Source organism: Xiphias gladius, chromosome 4 (assembly GCF_016859285.1).
Source record: "Xiphias gladius isolate SHS-SW01 ecotype Sanya breed wild chromosome 4, ASM1685928v1, whole genome shotgun sequence".
NCBI classification, from domain to species: Eukaryota; Metazoa; Chordata; class Actinopteri; order Istiophoriformes; family Xiphiidae; genus Xiphias; species Xiphias gladius.
This window is the reverse complement of record NC_053403.1, coordinates 19,217,788-19,238,720: the sequence shown is the minus strand read 5'-3', so window position 1 is coordinate 19,238,720 and position 20,933 is coordinate 19,217,788. Positions and strand designations below refer to the sequence as shown.

Genomic DNA, 20,933 nt, shown 5'->3' with positions numbered 1-20,933 from the left:
TGACTCTGCTGAATGACATGCCTTAATGACAAATGTTGTTGCCCTCAGACTTCTGGATCAGTGCTGAAGATCAGTGTTGTAACAGCACAACACACACACACATGAACACACACACTCTCAGTGATATATCTCTCAAAGCCTCTTATGAAATCATATCAGAGAAAACAGGCAGTTTTGTAATCTAAGACTTACTATGAAGTCTCTCATTGTTGCACTTAAGTGTATCACCTTTAACTTAACCTTGGCCTGCTCAGATGACAGCCGTCCTTGATTCTTTCCATTTTAACTTGGACCATTATTAACTTTAGCATCTGGGCTGAGCTAAGATTGTCTGCTTATGGTGGGTATGTTGACTTTGATTCATCAGCAGGTTGTTTCAGGCACAAAATTGTCACTGCTGTATGCAAAAAAAGGGATTTGAATTTATTGAATTCTCCTAAAATTACAAAAAAATTAATTATTTTTCTTTTTTTGTTAGGTACAAGTTTTTTTGTTGTTGTAAAGTATAGATATGAAAGAACACTTTCATATAATCAGCAAAAAGACCAATCTAAAACTGCAGTTTTCTCCAGTAGTTTTTTTTCCCAAACACACAGTGCATTAAGTGTGTCTTACCAAAGACATGCACCATATATGACTGTTAAAACAATCTAAACAATATTCTTCCACAATGAGGCAGCATGTTGGGTTTAGCATGAAACTAGCGCCTCCCTTGTTGTCAAGTTTTTTTTAATGATTTTTTAAGTTGCTCTGGTGACAAACCCACCGAGAATGTGTTACCACCGTATTCTGCATTTTCCCTTAGCTGTAGGGAGCATTTCAGTATCTTTAAGCTTAATGTTTTGGTTTTACAGTCCACAACTTTAATGTTTTGGTTCCATTTCACCGCTCTCATCAACCCTATTTTCAGCTGCAGCAGGGAGATTTTTTTTTACAGAAAAGGCTAGAATAAACCCACTGTCTGCTGCCCACTCAGCACCGATTAGCAGATAGATAAAGTTATCAACTAGTCGGTGAACACAGTAGAGCATTTAGGCCCTGTTCATACCTGGCATTGTTCACTGACATGCGTCTTTGGTAATCCGATCATAAGTGGACAGCTCTAATTACATCAGTTCACACCTGTCAATACAATGCGTCTTCACATGCATCTCAAGTGACCACTTGTGATTGGGTCTCCTTTCCCCAATCTGTATGCATATAAACACATATATATATTCCATTTGCAAAGACCAAACACATGGTTGTTTTTGATCCGTTGGAGGTAGTTCCTCTGCCTAGTCTGCCAGAAATTAAAAGAAGAAGAAGAAGAAATCAAACAATACAGACTGGGTCTATGCCTAGGCATGTTCCAGGCAAACCAAATCGGCCAAGATGTTTGAAACACTCCTAAAATAGCTCTATGGGCTTTTCGAAATGTGCACAGGTCGTGGACAAAGCCAGCTTACGTGATTTGAATGACTTGTATTTGTTTGCGAATGAATGTATGTACATCCGCCTATGAAAAGGACGTCACTTGAGTAGGCGGTCCTTTCAAGGTGGCCCAGGGCAAGTTTTGCATTGACACTGCTAAAAGAATGTGGCCATATGCGGGCCACCTCTGGATGTGGTCTGAGCCATTGGATCTCAATGTGTCTTGGGTGCATTCACACCTGTACTTAGAGCTTTCCACTTGTGGATCACCCAAGATGCATGTTAATGCCAGGTATGAACAGGGCCTTAGAAGCTAGTGAGCCAAATATGTCCCTCAGGACTTGATGGCAACCGAAACAGAACTAAGTGGGGGGAAGCACAACTCCAAATAAATGCTGATATTGCTTTGTGTCTGCTAGATGTGTAAACTAAGTTGAAAGTTGTTTGCTAACACATAAGCCACATCAACTTTGTAAGGTCTTAATGTGTTTGCAGCATGATCTGCTATACCAAAGTGGCCAAAAGAATCAATTAATGCTGCTTTAATAAGCTTTTAAAATACAGTATATGGCTTGCATTGTTTTTGTAATCTTTTTTCTTATCTTGTTTAAAAATTTTGTGTGACATGTTTGTTTCACTGTGAGTAATGAATATAAAGAAAAGCCTTGTTGTCACATACCATATGCAGCTTAAGGGAAGCAATTTAAACATCCGTAAGACAGGTACTTGGTAGTGTTCTTGGAGAACTCTCAGGGATGTAAAAATTAGGGCTGTAGTTAACCAAAGAAAATCTTGGTCGGCTGAAATCGTACCTACTCATCAACCAATTGATTGGTTGTGGGGGGAAAAAAAATCTGCATGTCACTAAGTGACAGCATATCCTAGGTGCTTTGGGATTTGCTTACATTGGACAAGGCCCAGTTTGTTCCTCTCCTGTAATCAGTGTTTTTACATTTCAGAATTTTGCTTTTAAATCATAAATGTAAGCCACTCTTTGGTTGAAGGAACAGACCTGCACCGTTTTAAAAATTTACTTTACACCAGATTAGATTTTTTTGAGCAATAAGAATCAGAATCAGAAAAAACTTTATTGATCCACACAGGGAATTTGCTTTGTTACAATTGTAAAACATGCAGTTAGGAAACGGGCAGTAAATAAGTAATATGTACCATAAATAGTAATAATAATAAATACTCAGTAAGTGAATAGAAAAATGTATAAATGCAAATGTGCAGAAAGCAATGAGTAATGTGTGAGGTAGAATCACAGTATGGACAAAAGTGCAAAAATGGAAATGTGCAAAGTAGATTAACAGTAATTTAACCGTAATGTGCAATGGTAAACTGTAAGAATAATGTTGGCAAATGACCTGCCAAGTCGCCTTGTATTAATCTTTGAGGAAAACAGAACCTTATTTCTTACTTGATTTGTAAACTCCAATGCAAAAAACTGAAATGTAAAAATGATGTCTCCATGAGAAGCACAAACTGGGGCAAACTCTGGGCTAAATTAAAACCACATGGAAAACAGGTTTGTGGAAGAAAAGTCAATTCATAACACCTGTAGAAGAAATTTCCACATATTACCCTGCTCAGTTTTTCTATGCACTGACAAAAAATAGCTTGTTGTCTAAGCAACATATAACTTTCCGGCCCTCTTTGTCCTTGAGTCTCATGTATCAAGCAGCTTTATCATAAGAAATATCCCTCCTCTTCTTCTTTTCCTCTCCTTCTGCCTCTCTTCTCTTCAAAAGCTCTGTGTTCCTGACTGTTGGAACATTTGCATCCTCTGCTGTAATTCTTGTCTCTTTCTGTGCATATTAAAGGTTCTGCTTCATTTTCTACACCACAGACCTCATATTATTCTTCTTCAACTGTACTAAATATATTAAATGTTGTTCAGACATGTACCTGGTTCAACCAGCACTAGTCTGACAGTATACTATATTATTAATCCTCTATTTATCCCATATATGTACAGTAAGTAATGATGGGTCCTTGTATCACAGTGGGTTAAGCGGGCTTAAACACAGCTAGAGTTATGCTTTTACTCCAAATGTGGATGTCCATCATAAAATTGTATACAGTACTAATACTTTAGATTGGTAGTATAGGTTAAGTCATATTGTAAATGAAAATGTAGATTCACTGGTGGACATAGACAGGATGTAGCTGCATTATAGTAGCTGTTATAATAATGCGATGCATTGAAGTGTTAAAGGTTTATTTTTCTTGTTGTCACGGGTACTAGGGATGGCAATGTTTGTCAGTTGGTTGGTCCACCACTTTTGGCCAAACCGAATATAGTATTTCAACTATCAGATGGATTTCCATGAACTGTACAGAAATTCATGTTCTCCACAGAATGAATTGTAATAACTAAACTCTTTTTTGGCTCCATAAAGTAACAATGAGGAAAAATACAGAATATTGCTAGCCTTATTCTTTAAATATAAGTAAAATGAATTAAAGTTACAAAGTAGATAGGTGAGGGTTAGTCTTAGCAATGTAAACTCAGTACTGCTTTTAAAGTAATTCTGTGTATATTCCAGATTTTTCGTCATTCCTGACTGCAGCTATGGTATTTTTTTATGATGAGGTATCCATTCAGCATTGATACTTAATGTTCATGTAAAAAGATAATATTGCAGTCAGGAATGCAGTAGCAGTAATGTAGTGCTACTAGCCAGGTCAGTGGCAGCAGGACTTTTTAATATCTCCGATTTCCAAGGGAGACCAGCCCCCACGGCTTATATAACACAGGAAACAGATGTTGGCAGCACACAATCATCTCTCTCTCTCTATTTCTCTCTCTTTCTCCCTATTTCTCTCTGTCTCCCTTTCTCTGCCTTTGTGTCTTCTATTTTCCCCTTTTGTCCTCTACCAACAAGCAAGTCCCAAGCAAGTTACAGTATATACAGTATGTGATGTTTTCTCCATCATGAAGATACCTGTACATTGCTCAGTGTGCCATAGTTTTGTAACACAGAGACATATAAAAACTGCTGCTTTTTTAATGAAAACTACTGCCAGCTAGTTTAGAGACACGGATACATATAATTAAATCAATTTATTTTAAGCATATCATTGCTTAAACTTGCAATTTAAGACACAGACATAGTTTCAGTTGAACGTCAAGACTGCAGTACTATATCACCTGCTTTGCTGCTTTTGATTGACAAGTATTCTATTTTTATTATTAAATCTGTATCATGCTATATCAAACTTGAACCCCTCAGAAAACTTAAAACCTATCTCTGACCTCAAATAATTTCTGCTATAATCGATTTTGAGGCTTGCTCTCAACTTTTGCAAATCTATCAGAAAATGAAAAGTCCATTTCCCCTCCTCTTGCTTCCAAGCCTAGATGATGCCTGTTGCCAAGGCGACTGCTATAACCCAGGTGACAGACCCTTCCTGTGAGCTGCGCCCTGTGATTGGCCTGTTGACCGGGATGGGGGGGTTGTCTACAGATTTAGCATTTTGATTGGCTGGCTGGTAGGCAGAGGCAGGGGCCCCGGCAGACAGAGAATCTGTAGAGAGCATTGATTTAATCGGCTGGCAAGCAGGCAGATAGTAGTCGCGCACACACACGCGCACACATACACATTTATACAGATGGCTGGCGGGCTGGAGGTGCAACGGGAAATTTGGCCCAGTGGGGGTCACCTCTGTGGGAGCGATTGTATGTGTGTGTAATATCATGCTCTCCAGGAGAGGCGTTGCTGGCAGTAATAGAAGCACTCCCAGGAGAAGACCACGCTGTGTAATATCACACTCCCTAGGGAACTCACTCACTCACACACACACACACACACGCACACACACACACACACACACACACACACACACACACACACACACACACACACACACACACACACACACACACACACACGGAGCAAAACACAGCACATATGGCCTGTGTTCAACATGAATGATATACTAATGCAAAGATCCAGACAGGGGGGACACAAATCAACATTGTACATACATGCTAATAGCTTGTTGCATTCTTACAAGGTCAGATGATGTAGTGAGTGGTAGCATAGTTTTGGACTGATTCACTTGACATCATGGGATCAGGAGACACACTGAGAGAGTAGTATTCATAGAGGCTCTGGATGGTAATCTTTCATGAGAAATTACACAAGTTGAACTGTCATTTATTATACCAAGGATTCCATGAAACAGGAAAAATCAGATATCAGACATGATTGTGGGGGTTAATTTAATCCAGTAATTTGAAGTCTGCAGGATATGGAGTGCAGCAGATTAGATGTCAATGCTTTTTAATATTCTGTCTTTGCAGTACACTGACAGTAATATTTATAAAATAACTTTGAATTGATTTAATTCAAAAATTTGGTTGGTATATGTATAGGTATCTTCTATAGTTATTTTTGCAACGTAACCAGAACAGAGCTCTTGCTGTAGTCAGTGCAATACATTAAACAACTTCTTTAGAGTTTATTGCAACATAGTACAATGTAGTTTTGTGGTTCTTTACTGCTATAAGATCAATTTTGGATTTAAGTGAAAGATAGAAATCAAAATACATAAATTTTACTCTACTTACAAACATATTAAGACTGTTTATCAATTTCTTCTGACTTGAAAATACTCTTAAATTAAGTCTCTTAAATTGATTAAGCTTTTCAGGTTCTTAAATGGCAGAAAAACAGAGATGGCTCTGTCACACTACTTCTGATTTATTAAGATTTTTATTAAGATTTGTCATTATACAGTAGAGAAATCAGTGACACATATATAAAAAATGGGTGTATTTAAAGACGATATTGAATTACACTGCTGCATCATTACAAAACACATCTTGGCAAAAGCACTCGATGAGAGAGGTGGACAGCACACTATGGATTTTGTTACCAGTCATGTTCAGCATCAACCTGAGCAAGGTGATCCAGAAATGGCTGCCATATTACGATTGCCCATCATGAACTTTGCAGTTGCTGCTTTCTTGTAAAGTCTTATCACCAAATGTAGATATGATAGAGTGTTACTAGGATGTTTTAATTCCTCAGGGGGGGCAATATTATTCCATTCCTATTTATATATCAGAAATATATGGATTTTTGTTGTTTGTCATTTGCTGTTGAAGATACTGGATTTCACACTAATAACTAACTAATAATAGGCCTTTGAAGAATAATGGATCAGATGTAAGATAAATCTCTGTCTGTAACTGGCTATGTCTCCTCAGAACACACGTGATCAATCATGAGATCAGTTGAGAGCTTTTTTCTCTTACATTTTGCTTTAAGTAGGACTAAGTTGCTTAATGATTGTGTCTTATTTTTCACTTTTAGTCAAACTTTTGGTTAAGTTTACTTTTTTATGCCTTAAATGGCTCTTTTCCACATTCTTAAGTGTATTTGTTTGATGTTTGATGAATCCGGACCTAGGACCCCTAGGCGGTAGCAAAATAAATCTAAGTGGTCACAATATGATTAACATGATAGAAAAGTAAAAAAAAAAAACATTTTCCTGTCTTTCACCGGGAATATGTTTTAGGTAGAAAGTAGTTCCAGAGAACACTGCACACAGCATAATTTTTTTATACCAGAAACAAAATGCCATTCAACTGTATTTTATTGCACAAGTCTCAGATATCTCACTGAATGTGTAACTGTTTTGGTTTAACTAGTCTTGGACCCAAAATGTAGAAGACACTCTTAGGGACAGCAGTTGGGTAACAAGGATTTTATTGTAATGGGTTGTGATAGTGTTCAACAGAGGTCAGGGAGTTTGGATTTTACTGTTTGAGGAGTAGATTACTCGGGAATAGGAGTGGGGATTCAGAGAGATTTGCGAGCAGAGCAGGATGAGCTGATCAGGTGAGCGAGTCTTGGCTGTAGTCCACACGGAGGACAGGTATCGACGATGAACAGGATGCAGGAACTGTGTGGGATCAGGTGTGATGCTTCCCAACATGACTGGAAACAAGAGCAGGCTGGAGGTTTGTACCTGAGCATATTGAAACCAGAACACAAGAAGAGCACGACACTGAAGTTGGCATTAGTACCTTTACCACAGAGGTGACTGAACAATCTGGGGAAGTTTTGAGAGTTGAGCTGGGTTTATATACAGCAGAAGATGAGGTAGTTAATGAATGGATTGGAAGCAGCTGTGCAGGTGAGTTGGTGGAAGAGGGACCCAGGTAGCCACGCCCAGCTCCTTAAAGGGAGAGAGCACAAGGACAAGCACACACACAGACAGAGAGAGCAAACCTGGGGACAGAGACACATGAGGAAAGGAAAACAGGAAAACAAAGGGATAACCAGTCTACCCATAAATGTAACTAAAACTAACACTATCTATCTGTTTGTCTTTAAATTTTGCTGAACTGACCCTTTAAGTGGTCACAAGCCAAGATACTGGGAACCACATGTAGTGGAAATATAAAAGTGTATTTTTCTCATCCACTTTAACACAAAATACTCCTCAGGTTTTACAATTTGTCTCCAATTAATGCTCACATTCACATCTTAGGCACATCTGACATTTCCCTCTTAATAGATTCCCAGCAGTATTTGCAGTAATCAGAAGCCTGCAGTCATGACATCTCCCCACCCTGTATCCTGTACCAGTAACATATCACAGAGTACTACAAGGTGAGCTGAACAGGGGGGGACGGCTTTAATTTTAATTTTATATTTACTTCTCTCTCTCTCTTTCCTTCTTCCTGCGATTCTCAGTCTCTGCCGTACACAAACTCTAGATTTTGCCACATTCAGATGACAAGTCAGATGAAAGCACAGAGAAGGCTGTGAAAGATAGAGACAGGAAGTGTATTTTCATGGCGGCCCATCTGAGATCCCCCCCCCGTCTATAATCTATAGGCTGGTTTCACTCAGATTGGGCGCTGACACCTTCATTAGGTGAGGGGGAAGCTGCTTTGATCTAAAAATACACACAATCATCGCCTCAGGAGTCGAAAAAGTTAGAGAGAGTTTCCCTGTGTCTTAATCAGAAAAAAGATTTTTATTTTTTTTTTTCTGAATAGAGTCAGAGGATTGGAATATATTGAGGTGGTGGCATTGAGGATGCATTAATTCTCATTCCTCCAAGTGTTATCTTCCTTAGGAATATGGAAATGTTCGTGTGGCTGATGTTTTTGGGTTGTTTTTTTTTTTGTTTTTTTTTGAAGAGGAGGAGGAAGAGATGCAGGATGTCGTTTTTCTCAAGGTCTTTATCTCAGTGGGAATGCAGCATTTCTGTGTGTACAGGTGGCTGGTAAATGAGAGTCCGGCACAAGGTCTGGACTTTGAGTTTGTGTTTGTGTTTTCCCACTTGGCTCAGTTCAGTGTGCTGTGCTGTATTTGTGACGTGTATTGAGGGGCCTGATAGCACTTCCAGTAGCATCTCTCTTATCCATCTCCCTGTCCTCTCTGCACCCCTCCTTCACTTTCTACCTCTGTCTTTCTTTCTTTCTTTCAGAGCATAGGCAAAGGCTCTCTGTGGTCCATAGATCCAGAGTATAGGCACAACTTGATCCAGGCACTGAAGAAGACACCGTACCATCCCTACTCGCCTGGCTTGGCCACCCCTTCCACCTCTCCACCAACACTGCCTCAGACATTTCACCACAGGTAAGAAGGATCAGTTGATTGGCTGATTGATTGAAGAGTTTCTATGACATCTGATTTACTTAATTTATGTCTTAATCACTTTGCTTAATTGGATTGGATTATTTTGCTTTATTAATTGATAAACCCATTGACTGATAGAGTGGAGGATAGATATATACACACAAAAATTATTGGAAAAAATTAAGAGACCACTGCAAAAATATCAGTTCCTCTGATTTTACTATTTATACGTATGTGTTTGAGTAAAATTAACATTACTGTTTTCTTCTATAAACTAAGGACAACATTTCTCCCAAATTCCAGATAAAAATATTGTCCTTTAGAGCATTTATTTGCAGAAAATGACAAATGGTCAAAATAACAAAAAAGATGTGTTTTCAGACCTCAAATAATGCAAAGAAAAGAAGTTCATATGTTCAACAACACAATACTAATGTTTTAACTAAGGAAGAGTTCAAAAATCAATATTTGGTGGAATAACCCTGATTTTCAATCACCACTTTCATGCGTCTTGGCATGCTCTCCACCAGTCTTTCACATTGCTGTTGGGTAACTTTATGCCACTCCTGGTGCAAAAATTAGAGCAGCTCAGCTTTGTTTGATGGCTTGTGACCATCCATCTTCCTCTTGATCACATTCCAGAGGTTTTCAATGGGGTTCAGGTGTGGAGATTGGGCTGGTCATGACAGGGTCTTGATCTGGTGGTCTTTCATCCACACCTTGATTGACCTAGCTGTGTGGCATGGAGCATTGTCCTGCTGGAAAAAAACAATCCTTAGAGTTGGGGAACATTGTCAAAGCAGAAGGAAGCGAGTTTTCTTCCAGGATAACCTTGTACGTGGTTTGATTCATGCATCCTTCGCAAAGAACCATCTGCCCGATTCCAGCCTTGCTGAAGCACCCACAGATCATCACCGATCCTCCACCAAATTTCACAGTGGGTGCAAGACACTGTGGCTTGTAGGCCTCTCTAGGTCTCCATTTAACCATTAGACGACCAGGTGTTGGGCAAAGCTGAAAATTGAGAGATGATCTTACTCCAGTCCTCTATGGTCCAATTTTCATGGTCTTTTGCAAACCTCAGCCTGGCTCTTCTTTGCTTCTCATTGATGAAGGGCTTTTTTCTAGCTTTACACGACTTGAGCCCTGCCCCTAGGAGCCTTTTTCTAACCGTTCTCGCCATGCACTTCACCCCAGCTGCCATTTGCCATTCTTTTTGTAGGTCACTTGATGTCATCCTACGGTTGCTGAGTGACATTCGAATGAGTTGAAGGTCATCCCGGTCAGTGGAGAGTCATTTTCGCCCTCTGCCGGTCTGTAGCTTTGTTGTCCCCAATGTCTGTTCCTTGACCTTGTCCTTATGAACTGCTGTCTTAGAAATTTTAAGGATGAAGCAGCCTGATGCTCACTGTATCCCTCTGCCAGTAAGGCCAGAATTGAACCCTCCTTTTCCTCACTCAAAACTTTTCTTTTGGCATGGTCAATAGTTATTTTTGATTCCAATTACTTTTGAGGTACTACTAGCACGGTTTTTTTTGCCATCCAGCTGGCCCTATTGCAAGAGGATAGTGATGACCACAGCAGTGGTTTTATAGAGCTGTATATATAGTACACATACGTGTATAGATACATACATAGATAGATGCTACAGTGCATTGCTGGCTTCTCACTGGCCTCCTACTCTTGGCACATTACAAACACAGATTAATCCTTATGTTACATTTATGAGTGATTTAAGAGAATTTGCGGCATTCATCAATTTTATTGTGATCAGTTTTTTCAGTAGTTCAGACCTGTAATACCAATCATCTACAATTTTTTTTTTAAATTTATGATTTTAGTGGCATATTTTGGCACAGCAATTCATACATTACAGGAGTTGCAAGGAAACTTCTCTCACTGCAACAGCTCTCCTCAGGTCTCTGAAAATCATGCACTGTAGGCCGAAATATTCTCCTGTCAATCTCAATGACAGTCACATTCCCTTGATCACTTCCCATCTAAGTCATTGACCGCTTTGCTTTAGAAAGAGTTTCTTTTAGCATCTATCTTCATGTCAAACCATTCCCGCTTTATTTCTGTCGTAGTATGCTGCTGCAGCTATATGATTAATTTTCAAATTGTTTCAGGCCCCCTTAAAATTACTACCAACACTGCTAAATTTGTTATGTTTTTGTCTGCTGACTTCTGAAAGCAGGACTTGAAGTTTCTTTTGTTCTAATTTTTTAACTAAACTTTTCCCTAAGCGGAGCAGAACAGGTAGCCTTACTATATGTGGCAATTGAGGGATGCTGATTATTTTATTGATCCAATCTTAACACTCATAACAAAAATTTTATGGCATGAGGCCCATTTATTTGATCAATGAGTCAATTAAAATATGATGAAAGGGCAACAGTTTTGATGATTAATGGTTGTCTATTATCAAGCAGAAATTCAGAAATCAATCAGAAACATTCTCCAGTTCAATTTTTTCAAATGGAAGGATTTGCTGCTTCTTTCTATTTAAAAAAAAAAAAGAAAAATTCTGAATGATCACGATTTTCATTTTAATGATTCAATACCGAGTCTTAACACAATTTTGTTAAAGGGAAATGAGATTACAGTTGTTGCTTACTTGAGGAATAAAAAGTATTTCAAGTTCCTGGGATAAATTCTGAGAAGCACTTTTTTTAAAATTATATATTTATGCAGTATTGTTTTTTATTCGATGTTTGTGTATCTTACAGAATCAAATCAAAACAAATCAAACTAGGAATTTCCTAATTAAAATTTTATGGAATGGGAAAATTTGTGCCAATATTCAGCCTTTTATACTTTGTAAATTCTACATTTTTGGGTTTTAAACCGTTGGTCAGCAAAAAACAAGCAATTTAAGGTTGTCACTGTAGGCTCTGGAAATTTGTGACATTTTTTTTACTATTTTTAATTTTTATTTTGTTTTGTACACTGAACAGTTAATCAAAAATATATCAATGTATAAATTGATAATAAAAATAATAATAAAAATATTCGTTAGTTGCAGCCGTGAGGGACATAGAACATAAAACATATACACTCTTCTACCTCTTAATCTCTACACCCATACACTCTCTTGTTTCATATAACAACACTCCCGCCCCTCCCTCTTTCTCCCTCCCCCTCAGGCACATCACAGGTAAAAGCGCTGGTTGCTTTTTTTCTCTCCACGTGTTCACTTGTTCACTCTCTCACCTTCTCCACAGCCTATCCTGTCCATACGCCTGTTTTGCCTTTCCTCCAGCTCCTAACACTCCTCAATTCTGCTCCTTCACTCTCTTGTCTCCTCTTGTAATTTCTCACACACCCTCCCGCTCATCCTCAGGCATACATTACAACTAGTGGGGCACCCATTACTCCGTCTTCTTTTTTTTTTCCCTGCTTTGATTTATTCCCGTTCTCTCGCCATTCTTTTCACTCTCTCTCCACCACTTTATCATTCAATTAAATCCTCTTTTGTCTACATTCACTTCATTCTCTAACCCATCACAGCCCCCCACATGCACACAACACACACACCTCTCCACTCCCCACCTCAGCAGCTTCCACCTGTGTTGTTTCTTCCACATTCCTCTCCTCTCCTGACTTCTCCTCCTCCCTCCATCCTCTTTCTTTGCTAACTTCTTGGTTTCTGGCTCTTTTGCCAGTCCCTGTGGATATGTCAGCAAGAGGTACTATTAGTCATCTTTTTTACTTTCTTTTGCTTGTTCTCTCTCTCTTTCTCTCTGTTTCTCTATGAATACCCCACCACCACCTCTGCCACTCCACCCTGCTCCCCAGTTGATCCGGGCAGGTTGGCTTGCAGAGCCAGCGGACTGTGTAAGACAGAATAATTGGTTCACCATAAAAATGTAAAAGTGTCATTTTGAACAATGAGGTATGGGGAAGTGGAACAAATTGGAGGCCGGATTCGGAACATGGGCAGGGGGGCTGTAGTGAGGAGACTATTGGGGGGGGCAGGGATGAAAGGGAAGGAGTAGGAGAGAAGGGAGGTTGTTCATTTGCATTGTGACACACGGTGGGAAATGAGAGAGTAAGAGATGAGAGTCAATTTCTTGGTTAGAGTGGAGCTGAGGTTGTGATGCATCACCTGAGGAGCATGCAATGTCTGTGTTTTGTGTACACTTATTACAGTATGTTCTTATGTCTGTGTGTGTGTGTGTGTGTGTGTGTGTGTGTGTGTGTGTGTGTGTGTGTGTGTGTTTGTGTGTGTGTGTGTGTGTGTGTGTGTGTGTGTTATCTTACCTTCCCAGCAGCCAATAGTTTCCATTATAACTGCAACTCACATTCATTTTCATTGTCAGTTAATCCAGTGATTCCTTTTTTGATTCATTTATTCATTATTTGGTCTAAAAAAAAATGGCATAAAATGGTGAAAAGGTTTCCTGAGAGTCCAAGGTAGAATCTTCAAATATCTTGTCTTCAACAGATAAAAGCAGCAAATCCTCACAGTGTAGAAGCTTCAACCATGGTTATTGAAGAGAATGGTGGCCATTTTGGCTTGAAAAAATAAGTTTATCAAAAAAGTTGATAAATTTATGATTCAGTTAATTCATTGACAAATCCCTGCAGCTTTAGTTTCTAATAATTTCTTCACAATATTACATTCAACACAGAATTGCAGAGACTGAAAACTTGCTTGAAATAGAAAAACATCAGTCATCATGAGTCAAAAAACATGACAGTTGTTTGCAGTGATGAGCAGGGATCAGGTGCATTTAAGTACACCTCAGCATTAAACACTTGAGAGTGAGCTGGTGAACAACAAACTTTAATGCAAAACATATAAGAGCTTCTAAATATGATTGAGTAGCAAGCATCTTTCAAGTTTCTGTGAGTTGACTTTTTTTTATATATTCCTTAAATTAATGGAAACCAGCAGCTGCATGAAAGGTAGAAAATTCATCTTTATGGTGTGCTTTAGAAACTGGCAGCAATGTAAAGTACAAGCACAGCATGTACAGTATGCACAATTTGTCACTAATGCCCTGCAACATGAAAACCACTTGTATGGTTCTGTAACCTCTTTAGCAACATTGTGCTGCTGGTTCATTATACAGTAACTCTGCTGGATCCACATCCCATTTATTATATTTCCAACTGATCCAACAGTGCAGCGGTAAAATACATTTTTGCTGGAAAAAGCAGATAGAGAACAGATATTTGATGTAATATGTAATGTAATAACCTGCAATCCGCTGGGATGTATTTTCTAACTTTAAAGACACTTAGTGGTGAATTTAAGAAGAAGATTGGGGTTCAAGACTTCAAGTGTAATTAATATTACCCTTTAAAGCTCTATGTGATAACTTAGCACAATAGGGGCACCTTGGACAGAATGTCAGGATTTGCAACTGCAAATCTGTTAACACCTTTTGTGATATTAGACAATAAACAAGCATTTACTGCCTGGAGGTTTCATATCACAATGGTTCAAAAAATGCATGGTGAATGGCACAAAATTTAATTCTTCTCCTTGGAAATAGTAATTTAAAAAAAAAATCCCCACTCAAAGTCCACTTACTAGCTTTTTTCAGTTTTGGACACTATTACACAGTCTATCATTCAAAATTTATGAATGAAAAAAATAAGACTCCATCCAATGCTTAAGACTACATGATGGACTTTCTTTTTCTTATCATTTCTGTTCATTAAAAACAAAAAACAAACACACATCCCTTTCAATAATGCCCCAGAACAGGCAATTCAGTTAATCTAAATTCTTTGTTCTATGTCATCACATAGAACTTAAAACTCAACATCATGTTTTGATACTGTATAATGTAAGACATGTGATAGTGAGCCCTAAGGTGTAGATTAGAGGATTAGGGAATAAATCTCATCAGGAGATGGTCCATATTAAAACAAGTGAACACAAATGTACAGTCTATGTAAGAATATGGAATAAGGTAATAACACTTTTCTTTATATGTATCTTGGAACTCCATAGGTCCAATCAATGTAACACAATATCTCTCTCAAGAGCCCTCACTCTCAAGAATATTATGTTATGAAGCGTAATGACTTTGAATGGTTGCACAGCGTGTCTATTATGTTAAGGTCAAGGACTGTCTCAAGCAGTTCCAGAAAACTCAGAAGTGGAAAATGAATGCTGAGAATGAGAACATAGAGAGAGAGGAAGTGGCTAAATGAAGAGATGGATAAAAGAGGGGAGAAAGAGGCTCAGAAGGGAGGAGGGTATAGAGGGAGAGCAATGATGCTTCTTTGTCCTCTACTCTTTGTCGCTTACACCTCTTGGTTTTTTTCATGGACCATAATAACTCACGGCACATCAGTCAACCCCCACCAGCAGTTTTTGCATGTGAGTCCGAGTCAGTGCAATTATGTGTTTCAGTCCACCTCTGTGTGTGTGGATGTTCTGTGTGTATCCTATGCATGGCATGTATTTTATAAGGGTGTATGTGGATCTGTCGAACATATCCAAGAGTGTGTGTGCGTGTATGTTTGTGTATGTGTGGAAGAGAGAAAGTAGTAGAAAGAGAGCATGTCAGGTAGGAGGTTAGCTCTGTGGTGCATTCCTTCACACCCCATCAGCATCTGGATTGGAGGAGGAGGGGAGGGAAGAATGGATGGAAGGAGGGAAGGGTGTCTCAGTGGGGTTAGGGAGGAGCTCTCTTCCTCTCTCTCTCCATTTCTCTCTTTCTGCCCCCCCCCCCCCCCCCACCCTCCCTCCCTCCCTCTCCCCTCACTTGGAGAAACAAGATGAGGTGAGATGCTAGGGGGGACAAGCGTCTGCCACGAGTTTAGCCCCTTGCCCACTACATTAAATGTACAGGGTTGCCCTGGCAACGGGAACGCGCCATGGCAACACTTGTAGTAGAAGGCAGGTGCTGTTGCACTGTGAAGCCATTTGTTGAGGGGGGCGGGGAGCTAAGTGGGGGAAGAAAGAGTGAGAAAAGGGAGCGAGATCGGGTAAAGGGAGAGGGGGTAGAATGAGATGGGCTGGGGGTGGGGTGGTAGAGAAAACAGACAGGCTGTTAGCGCAGGAAAAATATGTTATCGCCGTGGCAACGCAATGTGGCAACTCTCCATGGCAACAGCAGGTGGCTCAGGGCTGAAATTTGTGTTCTGTTTTTTTTCTTTATTGTGTTGCTGTGTGTGTGTGTATGTGTGTGTGTGTGTGTGTGTGTGTGTGTGTGTGCATTAAGTCTGTATGTGTGCATGTACAGTATGTGTGTTTGTGTCTGAGTGCAGCTGTGCATGTGTGTGTGTGAGTCCATCTATTCCCTGCATCTGGTGAGGTGAGAGCCACATCACAAGTGCATATGTCCAAATCCTCTCATTCAGCAGCTTAGCAGAAACATAAAACAGGACTCATATTAAAAAGGAAACTCTCCTGATGAGTGGAAATGAGTGGGCTGCTCTTTCAGAGTTCATGGCTTCCCCAGGTGTTTTCTCTCTTTTTTTTCTGTGCGTGCGTGTGTGTGTGTTGTGTGTTTTGTGTATACATATGACCAAGATGTTTGTTGTCATCCACTCACTGACTATGTTTGAGAACATCCTGTCTAACCACAGACAGAAAAAGGAAGGAGAGGTTAGAGTTGTCTAATGGGGAGCTAAAGACCACTCAACCTAGGAAAGCTGCTACCTCCTCTCTCTCTATCCCCATCCCTCCATCTTTTTGCTTCTGTCTTAAAATTATGGATTTACCAGCAGAACTGTGTCTCTTATCTTCTTTTGTGTGTGTATGTGTGAGTGAAGATGTCTCTGTCTATGTGAGAAATGCCATCATTACCTCCCTCATTAGTGGTGCAATGATCATGTAAACTGAGTCCCCGGCTTTGTGTGTTCTCTGTCTGTGTGAGTTTGTGTGTGTCTTTGCAGCATGAGTGTAAGCGTGTGTTTTAATGTGTCGAACTGTATGTACGTCTGTCTTAAACATGCCTGTGTGACATGAGTGTGAGTTAAATGTGTGCGCTTTTTTTTTTTTTTTTTTTTTTTTTTTTATGTGTGTGAATGGACCAGTGGTGGGCGGTGGGGGGTTGTTATAAGAAATTACCCCCATGGACTACAGCAGCGAGGCTGTAATTCTCTGAGGTAATCACAGGGAATAATGGCAACAGTGGGACACCCGGGAATCTAATCACTATAATCAGAAGCACTGGCTTATGGGCTCAAATTCCTGCCTTGCTATCTGCCTCATGATGAAGCGTGTTGGGCTGGTTTGCTGCTGCAACATGATCAAATGATTGACCAGTTTTTTCTTTCTCTCTCTCACCCCCTCCATCCCTCTTCCTCTTTCCTTTCTAGTCCTCCATTGTGGTCGGGGAGTCCCCTCTTCAGAAAGAACGGAGGAGTTCTCCTACAAGGTACCGTTTCACTTCTGCAAGTCTTGTACTGTATGTGTGTGATCTCCTGCCTGTTTCTTTCTTTCCTTCTTTTTCTCCCCATCTCACCCTCTTCGTCACTGCCCCCCCCACCCCCTACCCCACCCCACCCCGCCCCCTCCCTCCATCCTCCACCCTCTACGTATGTGCCAACTCCAATCATCTCAATTCCAAATCCCTCTTTTTAGAAGCGCACCTTGAGAATACTGAGTGCTAAATTCTGACACTTGGCTCCATGCCAAAGGAGGAATGCTTTTTCTATGGAGGCATATTTGAAAGTTAAAAAAAAGAGTGATAGAGACACAGCAAGTGAGAGGCAAAGAGAGAAAGAAAGGGGAGAGAAAATCTCAGCTTCAAATCACAGGCTGGTGACCAATCCCCCTGCCTCCTTTCCTGATTCAACACAACATACAGTCTCACTCTTTATATGCCGTTTCCCTGTATTTCCCATTATTTCTCTCCTCCTCTGTGCCCCCCCCCCACCTCCTCCCTGGTGGCTGGTCGGCAGTTTAAATGGACATTCAGTCCCAATCAGGGAGCACTCCAGGAGCTTGCTGGGCTGCCGAGTCCTAAATGGAGGGGGAAATGGATACATTAGGCGTCTGCGGCGTGCCCTCCATTGCCGCTGATAATGGAGTAGTAATGGTCAAGGAGCTGAGGTTGGAGAGAGTCTGAAAACCTGGTCTCCCTCTAGAAACACAAAGTCTGCGAGTGATGTGTCTGAGCGGCTGGACAGATAGATAGACAGAGAGGTAGACAGTCAGCAAGACCGACTTGGAGTCCACATTTGAAAGGGCGAGACAGGAAAAGAGAAACTTTTTAAATGTGTAACGTGTTTTTGAGGCGAGAGAGAGTACAGAATGGCTGGACGTGATATTCAGAGGCAGCAGGAAGAAAGAATATTTGTGGCAGACAGCCAGAGGCAAAGACAAGGAAAAAGAGAGGGGGACTGGCAGAGAGAGTGAGTTTGGGGCTGTTAGTGCCCTCTGTTATTACATCCATCTCCCATTCCCAGAGATTTCAGAGCTGCTCCGCTCTGAGCTGATGTTGGCTGAAATCTGCCTCTCCCTGTTTCCCAGCACCAGTTCAGGATGAACACAAGGAAAATGGCTGGTAGCCGTATCCTTAACCAAACCCATCACCCCACCTCCACAACCCCCAAAGTTCATTAGTCATGTCTCTAAATTATAGAGGATCTCTTCAGCCGAAGTGTTCCCATTTTATTTAAGTTCTTAGGTTACCTACTATCATTTAAAAAGGAATTTAATTTCAGTTAGATTCATTTGGACCCATTTGTAAAGCTTTATTAACCTGTCAGCTGCAAAGGAAGTTTGTGTCCAAGCCAATAGAAAATTGACCAGCTCTTATGTGTTTAATTGCAGTATATTTGTTTTGGGGGCTGTTTTTCTATTCCAGCTACAGACAGCTAGAAATCAGCAATTGAATCTTTGAGTATTTCATTTTATTCTACTTCATTCTTGTACTCATTACATTTCAAAGGGATATGTTGTACTTTTTGCTCCACTGCATTAATTTGACAGCTACAATTACTGTTTTGCAGATTGATTTTAAAAACCTATAACCAGCCTATAAAATATGATGCATTGCTATACAGTAAGTTAAACCACCCAACAGTGTATAAAATTGTTAATATTACCTCCACCTCCAGCAACTACAACATTAAAATGCTGCTTACATGTTAATGCATAAATTATTACAATCCAATATTACAATATAAAATAATATAACACTGACAGGGGCCATTCTGCCTGCATAATCAGTGCCACTATTTTTGATACTTTAGGTACATTTTGCTAATAGAATGTCTGTAACTTTAGATGAGCAGTGGTGGAAGTATCCTGATCCTTTACTAAACAAAAAAAAAGCAGCAATAATGCAATATAAATATACTTGATCAGGAGTAAAAGTCCAGCAAACAAAAATATATTTCATTAAAAGTACATAAGTATTAACAGCAAAATGTGCTTACCAAAAGTAAAAAGTTCTCAATGGGCAGAATGGCCCCTTTCAAAGTGTGTTATCATATTTTTATAATGTTATTACCAATAAAAAAGCATTTTAATGTTTTAGTTGGTCAAGGTGAAGCTTAGTTGAATTCTTTTAGATACTACTAGGATGTTTAATTATAGATATATAAGATTCTATCAAATCTTCCATATATTTTACATAATTTCTTACATGCTGATGATATAGTATGTTTGAAACTTATGTAAAATCTTAATCTTCAAAATAACTAGTAACTAATAGTTGTCAAATCAGTGTAGTAAAGTAAAAAATTTCCGTCTGAAATGTAGTGGAGTACAGGTATAACTTAGACTAAAATGGAAGTAATCAAGTAACCTCAGATCTGTACTTGAGTACAGAATACGAGTAAATATACCTAGATACTTGCCACAACTGTATTTAAGTAAAATTTTGAATGCAAGATTTTTACTTTTCATAGAGTGTGAATACTACTGTTTTTACTTAGGTAAAGGATCTGAGTACTTTTTTATTCCTGTACAAGGGGAAGAAATAATGAAAACTTAGGCACTAATGCAAATACTCCACAAAGATGTATCATTATTAGGCTGAATGGCAATTAGAAGCACTTGTCATCCATTAAAAAAGCCTGGCAATGAACACTTTAACCCCCAAAACACTGGATCCTATGCTTCCCATGATGCAACTCAATAATGTATCATTAGACTCTCCTTGCCTGAGAAATGTCCATATCTGTCAAATGTCACGATCCCAGTTTGTAACACAGGTAAACACAGTAAACTGAACTTCATTTGTATAATCAAAATAGACTCTATCCCAAATTATCTTTGTAGCAGAGCAGAACATTAGATTTTTTTAATATGTTTAGGGGAATAGACTTGAAAATCAAATAAAATGTGCCAAAACTCAGGCAAACTGCATCAAAGAACAGAATGAAAAAGTTAAATCTAACCAGCAAGGATGTAATTTATTGGAGAATAGGTGTTGATGAGCATTCAGCCTGATATGATCCATGTCTGTAGCATTGCTTAAAAGGCTTACGAAGTTACAGTAATTAAGTGTTGCTTTTATTTTGACTCCTCCTGTAAGTCGTAGCACATGTCAGTCAGCAAACCACTTAAACACTCAGCTGGAGTGTCAGATAGACAAACAAGTTAGCCATCCAGTTAAACTGCCAGCAACTTCATCCCACCAGCACTCCAGTAAGTCAGCCAGTCAATCAGACATTAATATGCATATTGCCCTCAGACTCTGTACTCAGTTTAACACAAGAAAGCCAAGCCGGCTGACAAACAGGAGGGGGGATGTTTTGACTGAGTGAGAAGCCACTTTCAAACAGTTGCGATCTCAAGGTCTACTGGAAGTGACCTTTGAACCTTTGGACTGTGTGCGTGTTACAGTGTACTTGGTGTCTGTCTGCTCCGCTCCTCTGCCAGTAGTGCGGAGACTGCAAGCTGTAGGGCCATGTGAAACTCATTTAACAGGAGAGCAGAGGAGGCTGAGTGCATATACAGCACATGAGAGTGGAGAGGGGAGGGAA

The 20,933-nt window shown here is 39.7% G+C and overlaps 1 protein-coding gene and 1 long non-coding RNA gene across 3 annotated transcripts in view; one reads left to right on the top strand and one right to left on the bottom strand.

The window, feature by feature from the left end:
* ches1 (checkpoint suppressor 1) overlaps positions 1-20,933 on the top strand; it is a 64,006-nt gene that overhangs the window by 33,532 nt on the left and 9,541 nt on the right. For both annotated transcript variants that reach the window (XM_040125661.1, XM_040125662.1), the window contains 2 exons: positions 8,872-9,023; positions 17,313-17,371. In XM_040125661.1, coding sequence (XP_039981595.1) covers positions 8,872-9,023; positions 17,313-17,371 — 211 coding nt within the window. The remainder of the gene's footprint in view (positions 1-8,871; positions 9,024-17,312; positions 17,372-20,933) is intronic.
* On the bottom strand, positions 7,120-7,518 carry LOC120789138. The gene is made up of 2 exons (XR_005707340.1): positions 7,457-7,518; positions 7,120-7,398 (listed from the first exon to the last, which is right to left on the bottom strand). It is a non-coding gene; the product is annotated as an uncharacterized LOC120789138 (long non-coding RNA).